General features: G+C 34.9%; 1 protein-coding gene across 1 annotated transcript in view; it reads left to right on the forward strand.

Moving 5' to 3' along the window:
- Positions 1-20,284, forward strand: part of LOC129957048 (1-phosphatidylinositol 4,5-bisphosphate phosphodiesterase-like) — an 85,772-nt gene extending 65,488 nt beyond the window's left edge. The window contains exons 20-29 of the mRNA XM_056069172.1: positions 130-233; positions 2,857-3,124; positions 4,332-4,431; positions 4,742-4,846; positions 6,834-6,995; positions 8,280-8,460; positions 11,111-11,311; positions 13,863-13,964; positions 17,231-17,375; positions 20,127-20,284. Coding sequence (XP_055925147.1) covers positions 130-233; positions 2,857-3,124; positions 4,332-4,431; positions 4,742-4,846; positions 6,834-6,995; positions 8,280-8,460; positions 11,111-11,311; positions 13,863-13,964; positions 17,231-17,375; positions 20,127-20,195 — 1,437 coding nt within the window. The 3' untranslated portion in view covers positions 20,196-20,284. The remainder of the gene's footprint in view (positions 1-129; positions 234-2,856; positions 3,125-4,331; positions 4,432-4,741; positions 4,847-6,833; positions 6,996-8,279; positions 8,461-11,110; positions 11,312-13,862; positions 13,965-17,230; positions 17,376-20,126) is intronic.
- Positions 20,285-21,847: the final 1,563 nt, after the last annotated feature.

The raw sequence follows: 21,847 nt of genomic DNA on the forward strand, positions 1-21,847 counted from the left end.
CTGGTGTGAGCTATATTGGTTTATTTTGATCAAGTGGCTTTCAGAGATAATCATCCAATAACAGTTATAGATAGCGAATTATTGCTTTTTTGAAGAAAATTGAAGTTTCATCTGTTATGTATTCCACAGATCTTCTGGAATGCTGGATGTCAGATGGTCGCCCTCAATTTCCAGACCTCGGACCTGCCGATGCAGCTGAACCAAGGGAAATTCGAGTATAATGGAGGATGTGGGTGAGTCTAAATACCTTTTCTGGTTTATCAAAAAATATCTAAATGTGTAAAAAAATGACAAAATGCCGAAAGTTTTATTGAGCGGGAAAATAGGTTTATACTATACTCTACCAATAAGTAATTGGATACTTGTGATAAAAAAGATAAACGCAATTTATTTACATTTAATAGAGCCTCTACCTGAGGCAATTGCAGCCTTAACACTCCGGGGCATGCTTTTCACCAGTGTTCGGATGGTGGGTATTTTCTTCCACTCGGCTTGGAAAAGATATACAAGCTCTTTCACCGATTTTGGGCGGTTTCTGAACCCCTTTATTCGGGGATCTGACTCGTCCCAGAGGTTTTCTATTGTATCCAAGTCTGAACTCTGGGCAGGAGAGTCCAGTCGGCTCACCCCATTATCATCATACCAATCCATGGTGAACCTCGCAATATGAAAAATGGCGTTATCATCCAGGAAATAACAATGATACAAGCTGTAAAATTGCCACAGCGAAGGAAGCACATTGTTGTCTGGAATAGTGGAATAGGTGTCGACATTGAGTTTACCATGAATTAAGATCAAGGATCCCAGTTTGTACCACGAGAAATATCCCCAAATCATAATTCCACCTCCGTCGAACTTTACTGTAGGCACAATCCATTCTGGAAAAAGGCGTTTTCCACGAATACGCGAAACCCAGACTCTGCCATTCGACTGATAGAGATTTAACAGAATGTATGCTGACTTCTTCCTTCCATATGACCAAGCCAACATCTGAACTAGAACGAGTTTGGTTCCTTAGTGTTGCCTCCTCAAAAAGGTCCTGGATGAAAATTCGGAGATTGATTCGTCATCTCGAAGAAAATCAAGATCTGTTTAGATTGCAAGAATGCTATTCTCAAGAGTAGCACTAAACATCTACATATTTATTTTTTGTTATTTTTGTGTTTGTACATAGCATTTATTTGTATTTGCATTTGCATTTTTGTGCTGTTCCTTGGGGTTTTTTTTTCTGTCTTATTTTTATTCTGTCCTCATTTCTAATTTTTCGTTAATATTTTTATTATTATTTTTCTGAATTTTGTAATCACAAACAAACTGTAAGTCTGTTTATGTAAATTAGCACAAATTTTCAATTTATCTCTGATGGTTTGCTTTAGAAGCCAAAGCTACTTCCCATTTTTTATTTCAAACAGCTCATTGCTTTCGGCTTTCTTTTATCCAATATTAAAATTTCTTAACCAAATTTCAATCAATAAATGTCAGACGTCGAACAATAGTCACAGGGATGGATAGAACAGAAGCGCCTTCCCATGTCTCTCCCCCTTCATGCTCGTTGCATTGTTTAAATAATCAGAGGGTTATAGTTGCAGGGGCATGAAGCGGTGTTGTTTGGTAAAGATTGAAACTTAATTAATCACTGCAAATAACCTGTTTTCCACTCATCTACGATCCAATTTCGACATGCCTTGCACCAACTCAACTGAGTAGCGCGTGTGGACTTTGTAATCATAGGCTTATGGGCGGCAGCATTGCGATGAAAACAAAGCCAGTGTGCTTCTTTGTGGTATATATTGAAAAAACAGTTTCAGATGTGTGTTGGAACTCCTGGAGTATGTAGGCCATCGGTTTAGTACAGGTTTTCGAATTTCTTTGGATAGCACTCGTTGGTCTCTATCTCTTAGTTTCGTGGGTCTGCCGGGTAGAAGCACATTCCGACAATCCCTACTCTCCTTTCACTTCTTAATCATAAAATCCACTGTTGATTTTGGAATGTTTTACTCACTATATATGTTCCTTAAGGATCAAATATTTCTATGATATCTGACAACTAAGCCTTTCTCGAAGTCAGACAGCTCTGAATTTCGTGGCATCTTCCAAGCGACTAATGCCAATATTGTTTCCTACACGATATTCAAGCACAGAAGGCATGACGTAGATCCTCATTTGCATGGATGTTCAAATGTTTATTGGTAGATAGGGTATCACCGAATGGGTACTCTCTATGACTTACCTATGGCTATCAATAATCATATATTCCAAAACTATTATCTCCTAAAAATGGTTTTATGGGGGTGGGGGTTGTATTATTTAATAACTGAAAAAATAAAGTTTTTAATTATACCTATTTCATTTCCCTGTAATTTTTTTTATTTTACTTTTTTAAAATTTAAAATGATACAGAAACTGTATCGATTGTTTTAAATTACAAGAAAATTCAAATTCATCCATTGAAATATTCAATCGCTTGCTTTTGTCAACATTAAAATTAAAAAAAATACTTTATTTTGATAATAACTCCGATTACTTCTGTTTTTATTTCACATATTTTTTTGGTTTGCATACGTAGTAATTTAAATAAGCTGATAAAATTGAAGTCTTAAGTCTTGTCAAATAACATTGTAAATTTTTTAAAAAAATGCATTTTTTCAACTGCTCAAAAGTTTAGTAATCTGGGCGAAGAAGCAGATCTCGACTAGTAGCCCTAGTTACAAAATGCATAAAAAAATTAATATATTATGATTATGAATTATACAAAACTAAATTATTTTTGGAAACAAAAAAATTCCTTGCATACAGAATGAGCAGATGATTACTAGATTCTGCAAATTTATAGTAATGTGTTCCATTTCTTTGCAGATATCTTCTGAAGCCAGACTTCATGCGACGCAGTGATAAAACCTTCGATCCTTTCGCCGAATCCCCGGTAGATGGCGTCATAGCTGCGGAATGCTCGGTGCGCGTCATTTCGGGCCAGTTTCTCTCGGACAAGAAAGTGGGTACGTACGTCGAGGTGGACATGTACGGTTTGCCCACCGACACCATCAGGAAAGAATTCAGGACTCGCATGGTACCTGCCAACGGACTCAACCCTGTCTACAACGAGGAGCCCTTCGTCTTCAGGAAGGTAGGGCGTGACAGAATTTTGAGAATAAAGTATGGCACTTGCAGAAATTGCCTTACAAAATTAGCAGCGAAACCTTGATTAACTGAACTGAAACCTGGTTATCCGAAATGCCTTTAAAAAAAACACGTACTTCACTGTACGGGTATAATCGCAATTTTAGGTTATCCTAGGAAATTAAAGCCAGTTGCCATGCCTCGTTGCCTTTACAGATATGATCGTAAATCTGCTACCTGACCCATTGTAGGACCACTCTCGATCGGGAGCTTCTGCAAACTGTCGGTAAAATGAACAAACATCAAAGAACATACGGAAAACCACAAGTGAGGGGAATGGGACGCAAGAAATAAACAAAACATCACTGAGTTTTTAAAATAATTAATTCATATGTTATAAATTGTTACTAAGTTCATATTGACATACTTACTTTAATTGTAAAAATTTAGTTTTAATAAAGAACTTAATTCGACCTACAAAACGAGATTTGAATTCGTTTTACACTCAAAACTTTTCAGAATTACATATTGTAAAATAACAATGAATAATCATGGTTTAGCTGGAGAAAAAAATTTATATCTAAAAAGGTTTCCTTCTTCTATTTGATTAACCGAGATATATAATATACATCATTTATGTAATAAAATTTTGATAAGATTTAATTAATTGGATCTGAATGGTTTGTGTGTGTGTGTGTGTGTGTGTGTGTCTCCCGTTTTCACAAGGCAAGTCACTCTAAGTTTCACTATCTCCATGAGGTTTGCAACACGTTCAGTGATGTAATTGATTGATGATTGATAATTGTATTGATGTAATTGATGTAATGTAATGTAATGACGATGTAATTGATGTAATTGATTGATAATTGATTGATGTAATATCTTCATTCCAATGATCTAAGCAGAATGAAAAGCACAGACTCCCCCCACCCTTCTCACAAACACCTAACACCAAAAAAGTTGATACTCTGCACCCATATATTCCCCTTCATTGTTAACTCTCTGCTTCTTGGACAAGGCATTTAACTGATAGAACATTTAATTGAACCTTTGGAACTGTTAATAAATTGTTTCTTTTACTAAATTATCCTCTAATTTCATTGTTAATAACATCATCATTCATTGTCATATTCATGTATAACATTTCGTAATACTTTGTCATATACCATGCTCCGTGTGATATTTAGAAATCGGAAATTATCATTTTCTTTCAGGTGGTTCTTCCGGACCTAGCCGTGCTAAGAATAGCAGTCTATGACGAAAACGGCAAAATGCTGGGTCAACGTATTTTACCTCTGGATGGTTTGCAAGCAGGTGACTGGATTGCTTTAATAATAGCAACGTTCTTTTAAATGACTCTCGGCTGGTATGCAGACTCTCCTCTGCCAAGATATACCAAATCATACCATACCCAATATAAAAATAAGACACAAGATCGCTGCAAATGTTTTCAGTTTAACGATGTAACAAAATGATAAGTCTTAACAGCGAAAATGTACCGAATTCTAGATATCAAATGGATTCTAGAACAACCCGTTGAGAATTTTAAATTCCGAATTCAAAATTTTAATTTTTTTAGACAGCTGAGTGATTAAACTAAATTTCTTTCCTTCTTCTTCTTCAGGCTACCGCCATGTGTCTCTGAGAACAGAAGGAAATTTCCCATTGTCTCTGGCTATGCTGTTCATCTGCGTTGAGTTGAAGATTTATATTCCAGATGGTCTAGGAGGTAAAGATTTTTTTTCTATTATTATTAAATAAATTGAAAAATGTATCCTAAATCTTCCCCCATGGAATTTTTTTTTTCATATTACTTTTATTATTTTTGTTTATTTTCGTTGCTTAAATTTCACTTCGCCTTGGAAAACTAAATGGAGGAAACCTGGGAAATCTGTATAAAAATGCCGATGAATAAATACATTCTTTATTTTTAGGATTCTTGAAAAATTCATAATTTTAATCGCAAATATCTCCGACGGTTTTTCAAATAATGACATGAAATTTTTTTCTGTGTTTTTTAATATGATATAGCATATCTTTTTCCAATTGGACTCTTTCGCCGATCCCTTTTATCTTAGAGTAATTTTTGTAATTTCCTTATTTAGCCGCTAGGGACGCTGTAACCTTCCTCAATAAATTCGGCATCTTTAATTTACCATATGTATATGTTATAATTATACGACACTCCACTTGAGTACCCACAATTGTTGGATGTTATGAGGCTTTCAAAATTGATGATTTTTACAGACATGTGCTAATATTTTCAATGAATTGAATGTAAAGCTTCAAGGCACAAATAAAACCATTATAATCATGATGAATCTCATTCGCACTTTTGATGCTAAACTGCATGTTTTCAGAAACGATATTATTACAAGAAACTACAAGTGCTTCCCAAACTTGAAAAAAAATATCAACGATTTAGATGTACATGAGAAACCAGACAAAGAAAAAGTTATAGAGGAATTTATTTTCTGTAATTGATTCTTCAACCAAGGAATTTTCATAGAGATTTTCACAGTTCAAAGAATGATCGGAAACACTAAAGTTTATTATGTACCCTGATATGACTTCATTTGATGAACTGAACTTGTCTCAATTCGATTGGTTGGAAGTTGAAAAATTTGAAATGAAGCTTATTGAATTCCAATCTAATTCAATGTGGATACAAAAATGTATTGAAACAAGGAAAAAGTTGGAATGGATTGAAACAGAAAGATTAACAAGCAATATAAGTAAAAATGCCAGTAACGAAATTTCGGAAACATGTAATTCGATTCCAGACACATTGAACAGTTTGAATAAACTGGCTCATGCTATTTTAACCACATTTTCATTTACCTATGCCTGCGAGTCGTTATTTTCAGAAATGAATAACATTAAAGACTCGCTAAGAAACCTGTTTGGCAAATAACTCCAATTCAGCGTGCATTCTGCTCAAAGCAACATCTTACAACCCTAATAAAAATTATTTGTCATCTAATCTGCAACAACAGAAGTCACACTAATTTTACTTTAATTTGAATGACTCGTATAACTAAAACCTTTACTTCTATACAGTGCAAAATGTATTTTTTCGCAGTAAATAAAGAGTTTTGAGTTGTTAGTACTTAGCTTTATTATTATAACAATAATCACGAGTCAAAATTATTTGACGGCACGTCTATACATCATGAAACATTTCTTTAGAAAAAATGGCACCTTGATCCATAAAGGTTCGCCATCCCTGGGCTAGAGAATGTTAAAATAATCTAAAAAATAGGTCAAATCAGTAAACTTCAAAACGTGTTAATTCGCAGATTATAAATTTCATACAAGTGCTTATACAACTATATTTAGATATTATATCTTCATAACTGATAGTGATGTGTATTTTTTACATTCAGAAGTTTTTAATGCGTATAATGCAGAAAAAGATCAATACTTATGTTTTCACTAATATGATTATTGTATATTGTTTTACAATAAATGCAGCTATTCATTCCGAACAGCAGATATTAAAGCGCAGATGCTTTGTGCAGGAACAATTATTTATAACACATTTTCATTTTATGTAAGATTTTAAGCCTTATTAATAAAAAAGTTTCTCTGTTTCAATCAAATATAATTACTGATTTAATCTGCGAAGGTCACCATATTGTAGGCAAGATAGCTATCGCGCCATTAAACTAACAACCAATCAATTATTTGCATCAGTAATGAACATTTTATTGCAGACTTGATGGACGCCCTGTCCGACCCCCGTGCCTTCCTGTCGGCTCAGGAGAAGCGCATGGCACAGATGAAGGCCATGGGCATCGAGGAGGCTGATGTCCAGACCAGTGACCTCAAACTGGGGAGCGTCAAAGCTGGAAACAAAAAAGATGATGACAAGAAAGGTAGATCACACCTTCTGTCTGAAAATATTATCACATTTTGTGAATTCGTAATGCTTTTTGTTATTATCGTTATTTTCCCTGATCAAGTGTAGACAGGACTGCCTCTAATCTAAAAATATTATCATTATAGATAGATTATATTTATTTTCTCTAGCTGACTGAAGGTGAAATATGTTATCGGTCCTAAAATTTGATCATGTTGTTATGAATCTGTAGTGTTGCTTCCCAATATGGTTAGTTCCATTGTATGAAAGACCATTTTACTATCAGCTCTATTGGATGCCGGATCAGTGACCCCCGGGCTTGGCAAACTTGGCATCCATTTAGCGACTTGCAGAATAATTCAGCGATTTTGGCGACAAAATGGATAATATTAGAATCTTCAAGAATTTTGGCTATAGAACCAATAAGAGCCTAATTATGCTTGATTGATCGAGAACCTTCTCTGGCCTGCCCCGGAATCTATAAAAGGCCTGTAATCCAAGTTCAGGACAGTCGTGTATTTGATATAGAGTCGCATAGCGAGTCGACGGTGAATTAGTTGGATCAGTTCAGCGAAGCAAATGCATTCAGTAGAGCTCAAGCGATTGGTGAATTGAGTTGTGAGCCGAATCTTGAACTACACTGATTACTGAAGCAGCATCGAGTTGTGTGAGGAGTAGCCAGCCGTTCAGTAGTGTGTCGACAGTTGGATACAGCTAAAACGAGGAGACAGTGGAGAATTGCGGATGTTTAGAGAGACCGTAGAAAATAGGTACGTTGATTCTCTCCTCCTACTGAATTCTATCTGGCCGCTTTGTGCGCTGTGATTATTGATAACTACCGATTACTACTTCTGGACTACTGTTTGTGCTAAGTTTGCTGTGTGTGATACTTGTCTACATTTCAGTTGTGTATTTATTGTCTGTGTATTATTCGTGTCTTCGTTTTAATAAAAGTCATCATTTCTTACCGAGGTCTGTTGATTGTGTAGCCCCATACATCCATTACAAGTGAACCCGTTGTCTTTGCGGACTTAGTGGAAGAAGTACCATAACAATATTAAACAGATTTATGGTTGCATATAACACTTTTTGCTCCATAATTCATTCTATTCCAAGCTCACCGTAAGCGTGATAGTCTTCCTAATCTAATAATTATTCCCATAATTCTGACTGTTGATCACAGATTAATTAGCAACACCAAATAAGAGATTTTGATGTTCGTCAAGAATTCGCAAATATACCAAACTGGTACACACCATTTGCTACTCTCCCGACTGACATTTTCTCTCTCCTCTTGCAGATGATTGCAAGTTCGATCCGATCACCAAAGAGACCTTGAAGAATCACAAGGTGTTTCAAAAGCTGAGGCGGAAGCAACTGAAGGAGTATAATTCCCTGCTTAAGAAGCAGCAGAAGGAGAAAGGCGCTGTTCAGAAGAGTCAGTGCGGTGCCATCGAGAAGTACCTTAGGTCGAACAAGCCGTAAGTAGAATTCGGATCAGCCATATCGTACATTATACGAGTTGTCATGCTGACTTCATATGACCAAATATAATTTTCACATTCACGCTAGAGTTGCAATTCATGTTTCTGTCCCATGAATGGCGACACTAGAAGTGCTTTGTTTTATCAGGGGGCGTCAAATAAAAGAGAAAAAATAAAATTGTACCAGGTGAAACAGTCAAATGTGAGCCATCGGTGGTGGCCATCTAATGGGACAACTAAGTGTACATTAGCACCACCAAATAGCGCATACCAGTGCGAGACATCGGTGATACGTGCTACTTGATAGGGTGTATCAGTGCAAACCACCGGTGACAAGCACCGCTTGACGGGGCATTTAAGTGCAAGCCATCGGTGATATGCGCCATTTAATGCAATATTTCAATGCAAGTCACTGATGCTAAGCGCCGCCTGATGGGATATTTAAGTGCAAACCATCAATGATAGGCGTCGCTTGAAGAGACATTTAAGTGCAAGTTGCTGGTGGTAAGCACAGCCTGATGGGAAATCTAAATGTAAGCCCCCAGTAGTAAGTGCTATCTGATGGGATATTTAAGTGCAAGCCATCAGTGATAAGCGCCGCTTTATGGGACAGCTAAGTGCAAATTACTGGGCATAAGCGTCGCCTGATAGAAAATTTAACCACCGGCAATAAGCCTAGCCTGATGAAATATCTAAGTGCGAACCATCAGTAGTGTGCATGTATGATGGGAAATCTCATTACAAGCTCCAGTATTAAGCGCCACTTGAGGGAATATGTCAATGCAAGCAACTGGTGGTACGGTCATTTAATATCGTCTTTTCTTATGCAGAGTGCCTCATAAGTTTTTACGCAAATTTTAAGGATAGTTTAGGCGTAATGCAGTAGAATTTAGGATCACGAATACGAAGGGCAACCGCTAGAAAAAAACTGTTATCAACAAATTAAATAAATGGAAAGGTATATTAGATGAAGCACTCATCGCAGGCTTTATTGAATATAAATAGCACAACCTATTATATAAATAATAAAATTACAAGTTGTCATGATTCGACTTTTTTGCATAGTTAAAATTTTAAATTCCATGCAAAAAAAATTCTATTACAATCCATATAAAAGTAGGATTTATTTTACCAAAAAGGAATGAAGTTTGATCTACGGGACGTAGATGTCCATTATGTTGGAAAGAGCTAGAACTGGGTGGTTTTATTTGCCCAATAGGGAATAAAATTTAACCTATGAAATGTATAATCACATTATGATCGGGAAGGTTAAAATAACAAGAATATGCTAATTAGTATTTCTTTTTCTTTTGATTTTTAGCTATACATGGATGATAATTTTACTTTCTCGTGACGTAAGATTCACGCCATATAGCCGTAAATGCATATATTATAAATGCAACTTTTCTTGTGTTATGTGCATTTGTTATGTTATTATGCTTCAGAGTTTGAAAGTACAATCTGAAGGGTAAGAAAAGTAACATGACAACAAAATGAATAGTAATTCTTTTATTAATAAAAGACATAAAAATATTTTCAGTCCGAACAAAACCGTATATGTCAACCAGTAGATTAATTGAATCAAGAATTGTAATCTATTTTTAATAACTTTTGAAATTTTACTAAGAAGCAAAAGAGAAATAATAAATAAGAAGAAGAAAACAAAAATGAAATCTACGATCGCAAATTTCAAGTTATTATGTGAGAACATTATTATTTTTAATTCATTATTTGTCTTAATTCATTTAAGTCGTTAACCAGTTTAAACCGGTTTACGAGTGATCCAAAAATATTTTGCCAGCCAAGAAAAAATTGAAAATGAAAATTGCCATTTATGCTTTATTCATTGCCTACATTATTTCGAGCTTCAAAACCCCCTAACCAAAACAAAACCATGTTCTCACAAAAAGGAATGCCACGTTTGGAAGCTGAATAACGAGCGTTTCCGTCGCAATGTGCTTTCCAAATGATAAACTATTTACCGATAAATTTTTAAACATATTAATTTATATAGAATTTTTATGAAAACAATATTTTTGTAAACACAGATTGCTATTTTCGAATTTCTGAGATCATAAAACAATTTCATAATGGATTAATCTTACAACTGGGGTTAAATCCTTCAATGTTTCCCACTTAAGAATGAATGAAGTGATATTTTCCCATTAGGGGAAAGAGAAAATACTTTTATCAAAACTGCTATTAAACACGAGCGAAGTTTTTCTGAACATATAAAAATTAAATTATTTAATTTCCACCGAAACAAAATTACATTCCATGAAAATAACAGCTATGGTGTCATAGTTCTATGTCAACCTCTTTAAAATGCATCTGCTGTCAAAGAAGCATTCGTAATAATAAAGAAATACTGGTAAAAGCAGGTCAACCTTTTAAAAACGCATCTGCTTTCAAAGAAGCATACATAATAATAATTCGATACTGGTAAAAGCAGGTAAAAAAATATATGCGATTAAAAGATGATGCTGCAAATTGCCATTTATGCTTTATTCATTGCCTACGCGATTTCGAGCTTCAGTATGCATTGCCTACGCGATTTCAAACTTCAAATAATCCTAACGAAAACAACATCATGTTCTCACATGATAATAAAGTTACTGCACAGATGAAAGCATACATTTGCTTGCAGGGCGGACGTCCTAAAGGATCCGAAACTGAAGGAGACGGTGATCAATCAAGGACAGCAGTGGTCGGAGCTGGTTGAGAAGCATCAGAAGGAAGAATGGGAACTACTGAAGACCCATACCGCCCAGCAGGGAGAGATCCTCGAAAAGCTCATGAACATCGAGCATCTGAAGCAAAATAGACAACTCGAGCAGAAGTTTGACAAGTGAGTGCAACCCGATCATTCACAATTACACTTCATGTATTTGGGGCATTCTATGCCATTCCATTGTCGTTGAATTGAAGCACTTCATTCTATTCCAGTGCTAATAAATTTTCTTGGACATTCCATTGCCAATAAATTGAAGGTACTCTATGCCGTTCCATTTCCAATAGATTTTCCATTGTATTCCACACCATTGGCATAATAGATTTTCCATTGTATTCCACACCATTGGCATAATAGATTTTCCATTGTATTCCACACCATTGGCATAATAGATTTTCCATTGTATTCCACACCATTGGCATAATAGATTTTCCATTGTATTCCACACCATTGGCATAATAGATTTTCCATTGTATTCCACACCATTGGCATAATAGATTTTCCATTGTATTCCACACCATTGGCATAATAGATTTTCCATTGTATTCCACACCATTGGCATAATAGATTTTCCATTGTATTCCACACCATTGGCATAATAGATTTTCCATTGTATTCCACACCATTGGCATAATAGATTTTCTTCGCTATTCTATTGTTGATAAAATGATGGCATTCTACATCATTCTATTTTCAAAAGACTTTCCAATGCATTTCATCGCCAATGGATTGATGGCATTTCACGCCATTCCATAGCTAATAGATTTTGTTTGCTATTTCATTGACGATAAAGTGATGGCACTTTACACCATTCCATTTCCAAAAGATTTTCTACGGCTTTCCATCACCATTGACTTGATGGCACCTTCATGCTAATCCATTGCTAATAGATATTCATCGCTATTCCATTGCCGATAAAATGATGGCATTCTACACAATTGCATTTTTAATAGCTTTCCACGGCTTTCCGTCATCATTGACGCCAATCCATAATTAATAGATTTCCTTCACCATTCCATTGATGATAAATACTCTATGCCATTCTGTTGCTGATAGATTTTCCACGGCATTTCATTAACAATGGATTGGTAGCACTTGCCATCATTCCATTACTAATAGATTTCCTTCACCATTCCATTGATGATAAATACTCTATGCCATTCTGTTGCTGATAGATTTTCCACGGCATTTCATTAACAATGGATTGGTAGCACTTGCCATCATTCCATTACTAATAGATTTCCTTCACCATTCCATTGATGATAAATACTCTATGCCATTCTGTTGCTGATAGATTTTCCACGGCATTTCATTAACAATGGATTGGTAGCACTTGCCATCATTCCATTACTAATAGATTTTCTTTGCCATTTCATTACCAATAAATTAATGGCACTCAATACCATAAACAATTGATAATGGATCGGTGGCACTCCAAGCTATCTCATTAGCAATAGATAGGAAGCATTATATATCATTCCTTTTTTTCTGCCCAGTAATTTAGACCACTCTGTACCCGCTTAGTTATAGTCTCTTAGATAAATATCTTGGTAGATCAGACCTCAAGTTTTACTTCACTCAGCAAACCTCATTTAAATTTATTTTCCAAAACCCAATCTAAATGGTAGGATAAAAATGAACGGATAAATTACTATCATTTGGTTGGACATTTAACCTTCCAATCCACAGCGTGCGAAAATTGACCGGTTTTTCTCTCTTAGGATTGATTTTCCATTACCATTTCCCACTGGCGTGTTCTGGAATGGACTGATCTTGCATGCATCTTTAAATACCGGATACTTCTTCCTGTGAAAAACTTTTGTTTGTTTATTAATTTACTTATTCTAAATCAACCTGTCACATTCGAAAAGTGGTTTTGGTACGTACACTTAAAAGTTGCTGAATTTGGATTTCGTTTAGATTGAACTGGAAATGTAACAATTAATTCTATTAAATATTTAGGCCGAAAAATATACAATTTGCGCTGCAGCAAAGCAAATAGGAATCATTTTTAAAGAATACACGACATTGTAGAATTCAGGGAACATGTGTTTACATTTGGATATTATCATTTAGCTATTTTAATAAAGTGAATTGTTGTTCCGCTGATTTAGATGAAATATGAAAATATGTTATTCTATCCTAATAGACGCCGTTGGTGGGAAGGCAGACATTCGATTTTCATAATCGTTTTTTTTATGTATTACGAAGCCCAAAACGAGCCATACTGCGCAACTACACATGAAATTCGGAGTTAAAGATTCTCCCCTGTATAGATTGACGTGACTTTCGCGGTTTTGCTATTCGTATAGAGGGATACAAAGTGGGATAGGAGAAGAATAGAAAAGGCGGTGCTAGTTTGACTATGTATACGAGAAAGTCGAAGGAAAGACTTTTTGCCAATTTAAAGAAATTTTGACGAGGGAGCGAAGAAATAGTAGTGTATCCCAAGAGCCGTTTTCCTTTGCTAAAACACTGGCAATGGCCCATTATTTTCATGCCAAATTCTAATTGTACTTAAAGAAGACTAGAAAAAAAACGTTCCAGGCACCCACAAATTATTTTACTTATTTATTTATTATTTTATTTTTAATTGCAGTTTATTTGGAAATTCTATCTCATTATGATATCGAAACTCTGTTACCTGAATGCATTTTTCTACCTGCAGCGACAACAAAGAGATGAAGTCGAAGCAAGCCAAGATCTCGGTGGAGACCGCCAAAGAAGTCGCCAACGACAAAGCGCTCCGGAACAAAGCAGAGAGGGAGAGGTGAGATGATGAGCATGAACAGTTGCCTTTTATCATTTTCATTATCAAAATCCATTTTTACAGGCATCTGGAAATAATCTATTATTCAAAGGCAGTAATATAAGCAGTGTTGGATTGCCGGCGAGGCAACTGCCTAGAACAGGCAATCGCTTAATCAGAAAGGCGGGAAAAATAGATTCGGAATAAATCTATTTTATTAAGCCTGGTTCCTTAAAGAATTCAGAATTCAGATCCATCTATCCTATTCTCTATCCGATGAGGCACAGGTAGTACATAAATCTATTAAAATTGTAATAGATTTATTAGATTTATATACTGCCTGTAAATAATGATAAAATGAATTAATATTATTAATTAATAATCAATTAAATAATTGATTATTAATTTCTGTGAATTATAAAATAAGATAATATTAATGTTTTATTAATTATAATTCGATAAATTCCTATATGTTTCATTAACTATTACAGCAGCTAAGATCACTTAACTATTACATTATTTATAAATGCCGAGTAATTTTAAATAATAATAAGAGCAAAAGTTTTTGTTACTTTGTTATTAATAATAAAGAAATAAAACCATGTGCATTTTTATGAAGTTACTAAAATAAAAATTTAATTTAAATCTTTATAATGGAAAGGGATCTAGTCCTTTCGTGCTTGATTCATATCATTAACATGTTGTTGAGTTAAAAATGCGTTTGAATGTAAAACTAAGTTTACGAGTTTATAAAAAGAGCGGGCTGATAGTAGACACTGTCTAAAGTGGTAAAATGTCTCAATTCTTCTGTGAATGCATTATCGGTAACGTCGTTTTTATGTGGGAAAAAGAAGATTATTTTTTTAAACTTTAGGTCCCGGTTGTCAGGGTTCTCATTTTCAGCCCCATTTCTAGTCAGACTACTTTACTGAACGTTGTTATAGCTGAACTAAATTCAAATATCATCTGATTCATGAAGTTAAGAAATATTATTAAAAATAGTCTGATTAAGACTCGCCAAAATCTCTTTCACTCAGATGAAAGAATATGTAAAAGAAATTTCTTTAAAAAAAAATGGCGTCAAAGTTTAAACGTACGCGAAAATAGGCTTAACCATTTTCAGATAGTAATCGTTATGACTTACTTATGGAAATTAAGGATCATAAATACCAAAATAAGTACCTCATAAAAATGGTTTTTGTATCATCTTAAAACTGAAAAACTACCTTTTAAATTGTATTAATTTCATTTCACAACTATGTTTTCTTTATTTTAAATAAATTTTTAATGTAATATGCAATTAGTATCAATTTCTAATGTTATGAAATTCAAACTCATCCATCCAAACAGTGAATCGCGTGTTTTTGCCAATGTTTTAATTATAAGAAAAAATGTCCACTTAAGATTTTAATTACGGATTAGGATTTTCACTTCCACTTCCGTTTCGTAGTATGTAGATTTTTTTAATTTGAGCACGTTATAATTCTTTTTTGACTTATTCAATTAAATTGATGCTTTGTGGTCTTATCTAATAACAACGTAAAATTTAAAAAATATACAATCCACATTAATACACAGCCCAGTCACATTAATGTGACCACCAGTCAAAAGCCAGTATAACCACCTATGGGAAGTGAATGTGTTGTGTATGGTTTACGTATTCATCTTGATGAGGCTATTTAGAAAGATATTAATTTATTCACAACACACACACGCACACACACACACATACATACATACATACATATATATAATATAACTATTTACATGAAGACATATTTGGATCCTCAGTTGAGGCGTATCAAAACGAAATTATGCAGTAAGAAAATAAAGTGAATAAAATTCGAAACAAGAGTTGAGAAGCCTTTGACATTCAAATCTGATTTTGCCCAGTAAGATGAGTGCCACCACACACCTTTCGCAAGGAGGACAACTACGAGGCCTACAGGAAGAGAGTCAGTTAGTCTTAAAAGTGTTCCCTGTTATGTTGAGCCATTGCGGACTCCAGTGCCATGGCCAGCTACATTAGGTTACGCGGTTGAGGATCCATGGAGAGAACAATCCGATCGAAGCGGCCTTACAGTTTCCAAACAGGGTTTAAGTCTGAGGAGCTTGCTGGCCAAGCGAGTCCGGTAAACTCATCCTTATGCTCTTCTAACCAAGCAAGTACACTGCGATCTGTATGACACTTCGCATTGTCCTGCTGGTAGATGCCATCATCTTTAGGAAAAATAATTCACCTGTAGGGGTGGACATGGTCCGGAAGGACAGATGCATACTTGCGTTGATCCATCGTGCTTTCCAAAATGACGAACACACCCAGAGAATGCCATGAAAACATTCTCCAGACCATAATGCTCTCTCCTCCAGCTTGGACCCTTGCGGCAATTGTTGCAGGGTGTTTGCTTTTGGACGCTTCACGCCGTATAGGTTAATGTCCATCTGCCCGATAGTGCAGAAAACGTAATTCATCGGAAAGAGTCACCTGTTGCCACTCAGTGGACGTCCGTTTACGATACTAGTACGTTAGATGCTATGTGGAGCAGTCAAATTAGTGTTTTAACCAGACATCTACTGTGGTGACATATAAAGGCAGCCGTAGTTGAAGAGATACTGTTGGTAGCTCCTTGGTTCATCTGGGCCGTCAGTTGTCAACAATTGCACATCTATTAGGCCAAACGCATTTCCACAGTTATCGTTCACCTCTATCACCCATGACTTGTGGTGCACCACATTTTCCATGTCGCTGATTTTGGGTTGTGCCATTTTGCCATGCACGATATATTTTTACCATGGCGGCACGCGGACAATTTACAAAATTAGCAGTCTAGGAAATATTTCCTTCTTGGCCCGAAAGCCAATGATCATGTCTTCGGAACGTCAGATAAATCGCTCTGTTTCTACATTACGCCAAAGACTGCAATGTTTTCCGACATCCTTTATACACGCTCCGCTGCAATGTGCTGCCACCTGCCATCTGTGATTTGTTATTTCACGTTGACGTCAAAAGTAAGTGGTGGTCACATTAATGTGACTGGATTGTGTATTTAACCACTCAAAAAGTTAATAAACTGAGTGAGCAAGCTGGTCTTCAAAGGCGGCTAGTTATATAAGATTCCATTAATATTTTTGTCATGAATTTTGCCTTTACAAATAAAACAGATTATTATCTTTGTTGATAAACTTTTTTCTACTAAAAAGTTTTGTGAACTTTAATTTGTTGTAGTTTGTTGTCCTTGAATTCTCAAATTTCCCTCACTTTATTTTGTCCCTCATTTGTATTCCAGGCGCCTTCGTGAGAAGAACAGTAACAACACGAAAAAGTTCATCGAGGAGCGGAAGGCCGCGGCCATGAAGCAAAACAAGGAGAGGAACAAGCTGACCAAAGCCCACGACAAGCAGCACAGCGAGCTCACCAAGAACACGCAGCTGGTAAGGTTTCTCTTCTCCCACTTCCTGCAACATGAAAACAAATAACGTAGTACTGTCATTGGGGGTTACTTGAATTCAAAACCAGCGGGAGCGATCTCTTCAAAATTTCTTTGCAAATTCTTTTAATAAAGGCGTTATCACTCCTCTCTTCCTCAAAAAAATTGGGGAACCTTGTGCAAGGCCCTGAAAGTTACAAGTGCTCATTTTTTTTTTTAATTGTCCGTACATGAGTGTTTTTTATCTTGTAATATAATAAAGAAAACATGGTACGAATTTCTGAACGCCCTTTTTTTCGACCGATTGCTATACAAATTAGACACAGAATTGCAATTTTAGAAATAGGAACATATTTTTAATTTTATTTACTTATCTAGTCGTTGCATTTTTATTTTCTCGTATATGTAGTATAGAGGAAGTATAATAATCGTCAAATAATTCGAACTCCAGATTTTGGCGAATCTCCACTGAGTTCGAAAAACACATTTTTGGAAAAACTCCACCTGTCTGTTTTCTGTCTGTGACAAAGATAACCCAAAAACGCTTTTATCAAGAACGATAAAATTTGGAATACGGTATCAACACCAAATTTGTAGATTTCTGATAAATCTTGAGCAAAACTCGTTCAGGGGAAGTCTGTCTGTACAATTGTTCGAACATAAATGAACATTATAACTACAAAACGAAGAGAGCTGAATAGATAAAATTCGGTGCACAGATTTAACATCTAGTCTAGACACTTACGTCAAAAACAATAACGGATTGACCATTAGTCGCTCTGAACTTTCAGAAACATATAAATGTGATAACTCAGAAGTGTAATAACTTAAATATATCCCATTTGATTTGGGGTTTTCTGATTACAAGTGCAGTTCTGAGTCAAAGTTTTGTTTCAGTCGGTTGGGAAAAACGCATCTAAAACACAAATTCGATTCTGGGATACAATTAATCACATGCCAGAGATGAATCGCCAAGGATGACACGATAGATTCTATAAATATGCTAAATTGACGCCAAATGTAAATATTTCGTAACTAGCGTACGCCAATGCCATTCTGTGCCGTGACAAATTTATTTCAGAGTACGAAAGAAAATTTCGGGGAAACCACTTCCAGTGGTTTATGTTTTGTATTTATCGTCTTCACTTATACTTGGATAATCGGCCAGACAGATTTCCTATAAAGGGATTTTGTTCAATTTTGATAGAAATCTTCGGATTCGGTGTAAAGACCACGTATCAATTTTTATCCGTTTAGATCAAAGTGTTTTTGTGGTAACATGTTTATAGACAAAGCGACAGACAGACATAATTTCAAAAATGTGTTTTTCGGCTTCAGGTATGTTTCAAATGTAAAGATTTTTCAAAACCTCGAGTACTAATCTTTTGACGGCAACAACATTTTCTCTTAATATACTTTGTAAAGAAAAAGTGAGAAGATTATATTTTTAGATCCCAGATTACCCTGCTTTCAGTCTTGAGTAAGATCTCCATTACGTGATTCAAATGAACAGAATCACGAAAAAGACAAAATACTCTATTGCGGAGAATTTTCAAAATACTAGAATTCTATATCATGTCCCTAAATACTGAACTTGGATTTATGTGTTAAATAAATCAGTCGTTGTAAAATCGCACAAAATTTTACAAGATTGATAGAAGATATGGAGTTTAATTTAGTTATATTAATGTCCTATTTTGAATTACAAAACAGATATATAGGGACTGACCTTCCAATTTGAATCACGGTCAGATGACAAGTATAACACCTGATAGAGCATTCGTTTATCCAACATTTTGCACCACTCCAGTGGGAGGGCGTTTCAACTATGACGCCAGATTGAACGTGCACCAGACTCACATACAAGACGGATCTTTACTATAATAAAGCTTCGAATCTGAATTTCTCTGACTTGAAGAAAAGGACCTTATTATTAGAACAGTACAGTTGTTAAAGATGTAAAGGATAAATAATATAAGTAATTTTTTTTGGAAAGTTATATTTATATGATCTCAAATATTAAAAAAAGTCAAATCAATTATGGATACTAAATGCCACCATTGTATCAAAAAAATACTGCCAGCTATTAGAAGCTATTGCGTTAATAACCGTAACTTTTATTTAAGTTTATTTCTTGTTCGCAACCACACTTTGTTCTTGACTACATCCACCAGGCCTGAGGCACGCAGAAAAATATGAATGACTAGACTGCCACAACAGCATTGGCGGGAATCAAGGTTAAGTCACCGGATATGTTACAACTCCTCCTGTGGGAGGCACGTCCCTTCATCGGTAGGTGGTAGTCAACCCCACATCATTTCTATACCCACCTGGGGGGAGACCACCATATCGGAAGCTTCTCACCCTCATATCTGAGGTGCTCCCCGGCGGAGCACCTCAGATTTTTTTTCTTTCTTCCTAATTTGACGGAATTTTGAAATTCTGTACACATTGTGTATTTTCGATGACAATGCTTTTAGTATTTCCTGCGATTCTTAATTAATCGATTGATTTAATTAAATTTGTGTCTTTAACAGTGGCGACATCTAGTTTTGAATTTGATAAAACTTGGTTACCAAACATTCCATGATAACTGAAAGACTAATAAATAATTTAATTAAGACAAATTTAATTTATAAATTTAAGACGAAGAAATAAGAAACAATTAAAATGGAAGAAATTCTACAGTTAATAAACTAATTAAAGTGTGTTTTCACGAACTTTTTTTTTTACTGACCTTATCTTCTCTTTGTAGGATGTGGGTGGTTTTGCGAATGCCGAAGTTGAGTTCAAGCTGGCGGACAAGAAGATGTTTGTGGTGTGAACTGTCTGTGAAAGTACTTGGAAGGAGAAGTACTCGAAAATATGCGAATTATTAGCAGAGTAAAATTAAAAAATTGAAACTCGGATATGTGTTTTTAATAGCATAAATAAAATTCATTATACAGTATATTGTCTGATATTATTTAATACTAATCGCTTTTTCCAACCAGTTGGTTCACCGGGGATATTGTTATCTTTAATTCCATTAAAAACGTTTAGGTATAATGTCATGATGCTGTGAAACTGTCGGACTTAAAAGAGGCATTCTTTTAATTATGTTATGCAGGGAGAAAACTCGGACAAAGTAATTACATCATAGAATAGAAGATAAGTAATTTCCTTTTTTTTTTATTTTTGTTCGTTTCTTTTTGATTTTTGTTCATTTCTTTTTGTCTACCACTTCAATTATAACGTATTTTATAATGTATCTTTTTAATTTACGTAGTTTTTTTTTTTTTTTTTTACAATACTAAACAAAAAAACAAACAAAAATATATACTATTTTAGAGTTGTTTAAGCAAGAAAAACGATAGTTTAAAGTCGTTCTTTTGCTTAATATGCCTCGGCAAACAGTGTCTGATGCAATCTATCGTTTCAAAGAGCTTGGCAATGATGGTCAAAGTCCAAGAAATGAACAAAAACGTAAGGTGAGCACTTTCAATGTCTCAGTGACTGATCCGCCTTTGTACATTTCCAAACAAGGCTCATATAAGGGAGGGGATGCATTAACAATGCAATTAAACAATAATATTTAAGCAACAAAAAAAATGAGAACCAACTAGATTAAATTAAAAAAATTTTTATTTATCATGAATGTCACTTTGTACATGTGCATAGATAAATAAATTGTCACTCACACAATCTCTTCAAAAATATGCACCATTCCGAAATTCGATGACTCGTGGTTCAAGGCTGGATTTTTCACTTGATGGTTACCCATAGAAACAGAAACAGGACAAAAGACCGATTTTTGATTCAGAACACGGAAATGCACAAGTATATTGTAAAGGAAAGAGACACGTAGAAGATAACTTTTACAATAAATAGAACATCAAATGCATGCCTTAATACTCGTTAAACTTCTGAATTCTATGTCACACTTCATGTTAATGGAAACCAACATTTATAACGGATGCATGTTGCTTTAATTGTCTGCGAAACCGAATAAACGCAGACGATTTATAAGTGTCCATTCGAAACGCAGACGATTTATAAGTGTTCATTCGATGGAACAAATTGAAAATGGAACAACTTATTTTTTTTTAGAACAAGCATCTCATGATTATCTATTAGAACAGTAAAAAATTTTCTTTAGTGTCGTAAAGACAAAAATTTCTCAGTTTTTAAACTATTACTACTTTTAGATTTAATTAAATAAATTTTGTTTTCAATTTCAAAAAAAAAAAAAAGTCTATACAGATAAGTAAGCTCTATAGTGAAATGTGCATCGAATTCAGAAGTCCATTTTAAAATAGCAGGCAGTGATATATACTCCGTAGTAGCAACTGCACAATATACATTTTAAGCATAAAATTCTTTACAAGTTTACAACACTGTTTCTAAGGCCCTAGTTCATTTGTACTGAATCTTGTCTAAGTTGCTTTTGTATTATACTGTAACAAAAGAAAATAAGTATATCGAATTAACAATGTA

The sequence above is a fragment of the Argiope bruennichi genome, chromosome 11 (assembly GCF_947563725.1).
Source record: "Argiope bruennichi chromosome 11, qqArgBrue1.1, whole genome shotgun sequence".
In the NCBI taxonomy this organism is placed as follows: domain Eukaryota; kingdom Metazoa; phylum Arthropoda; class Arachnida; order Araneae; family Araneidae; genus Argiope; species Argiope bruennichi.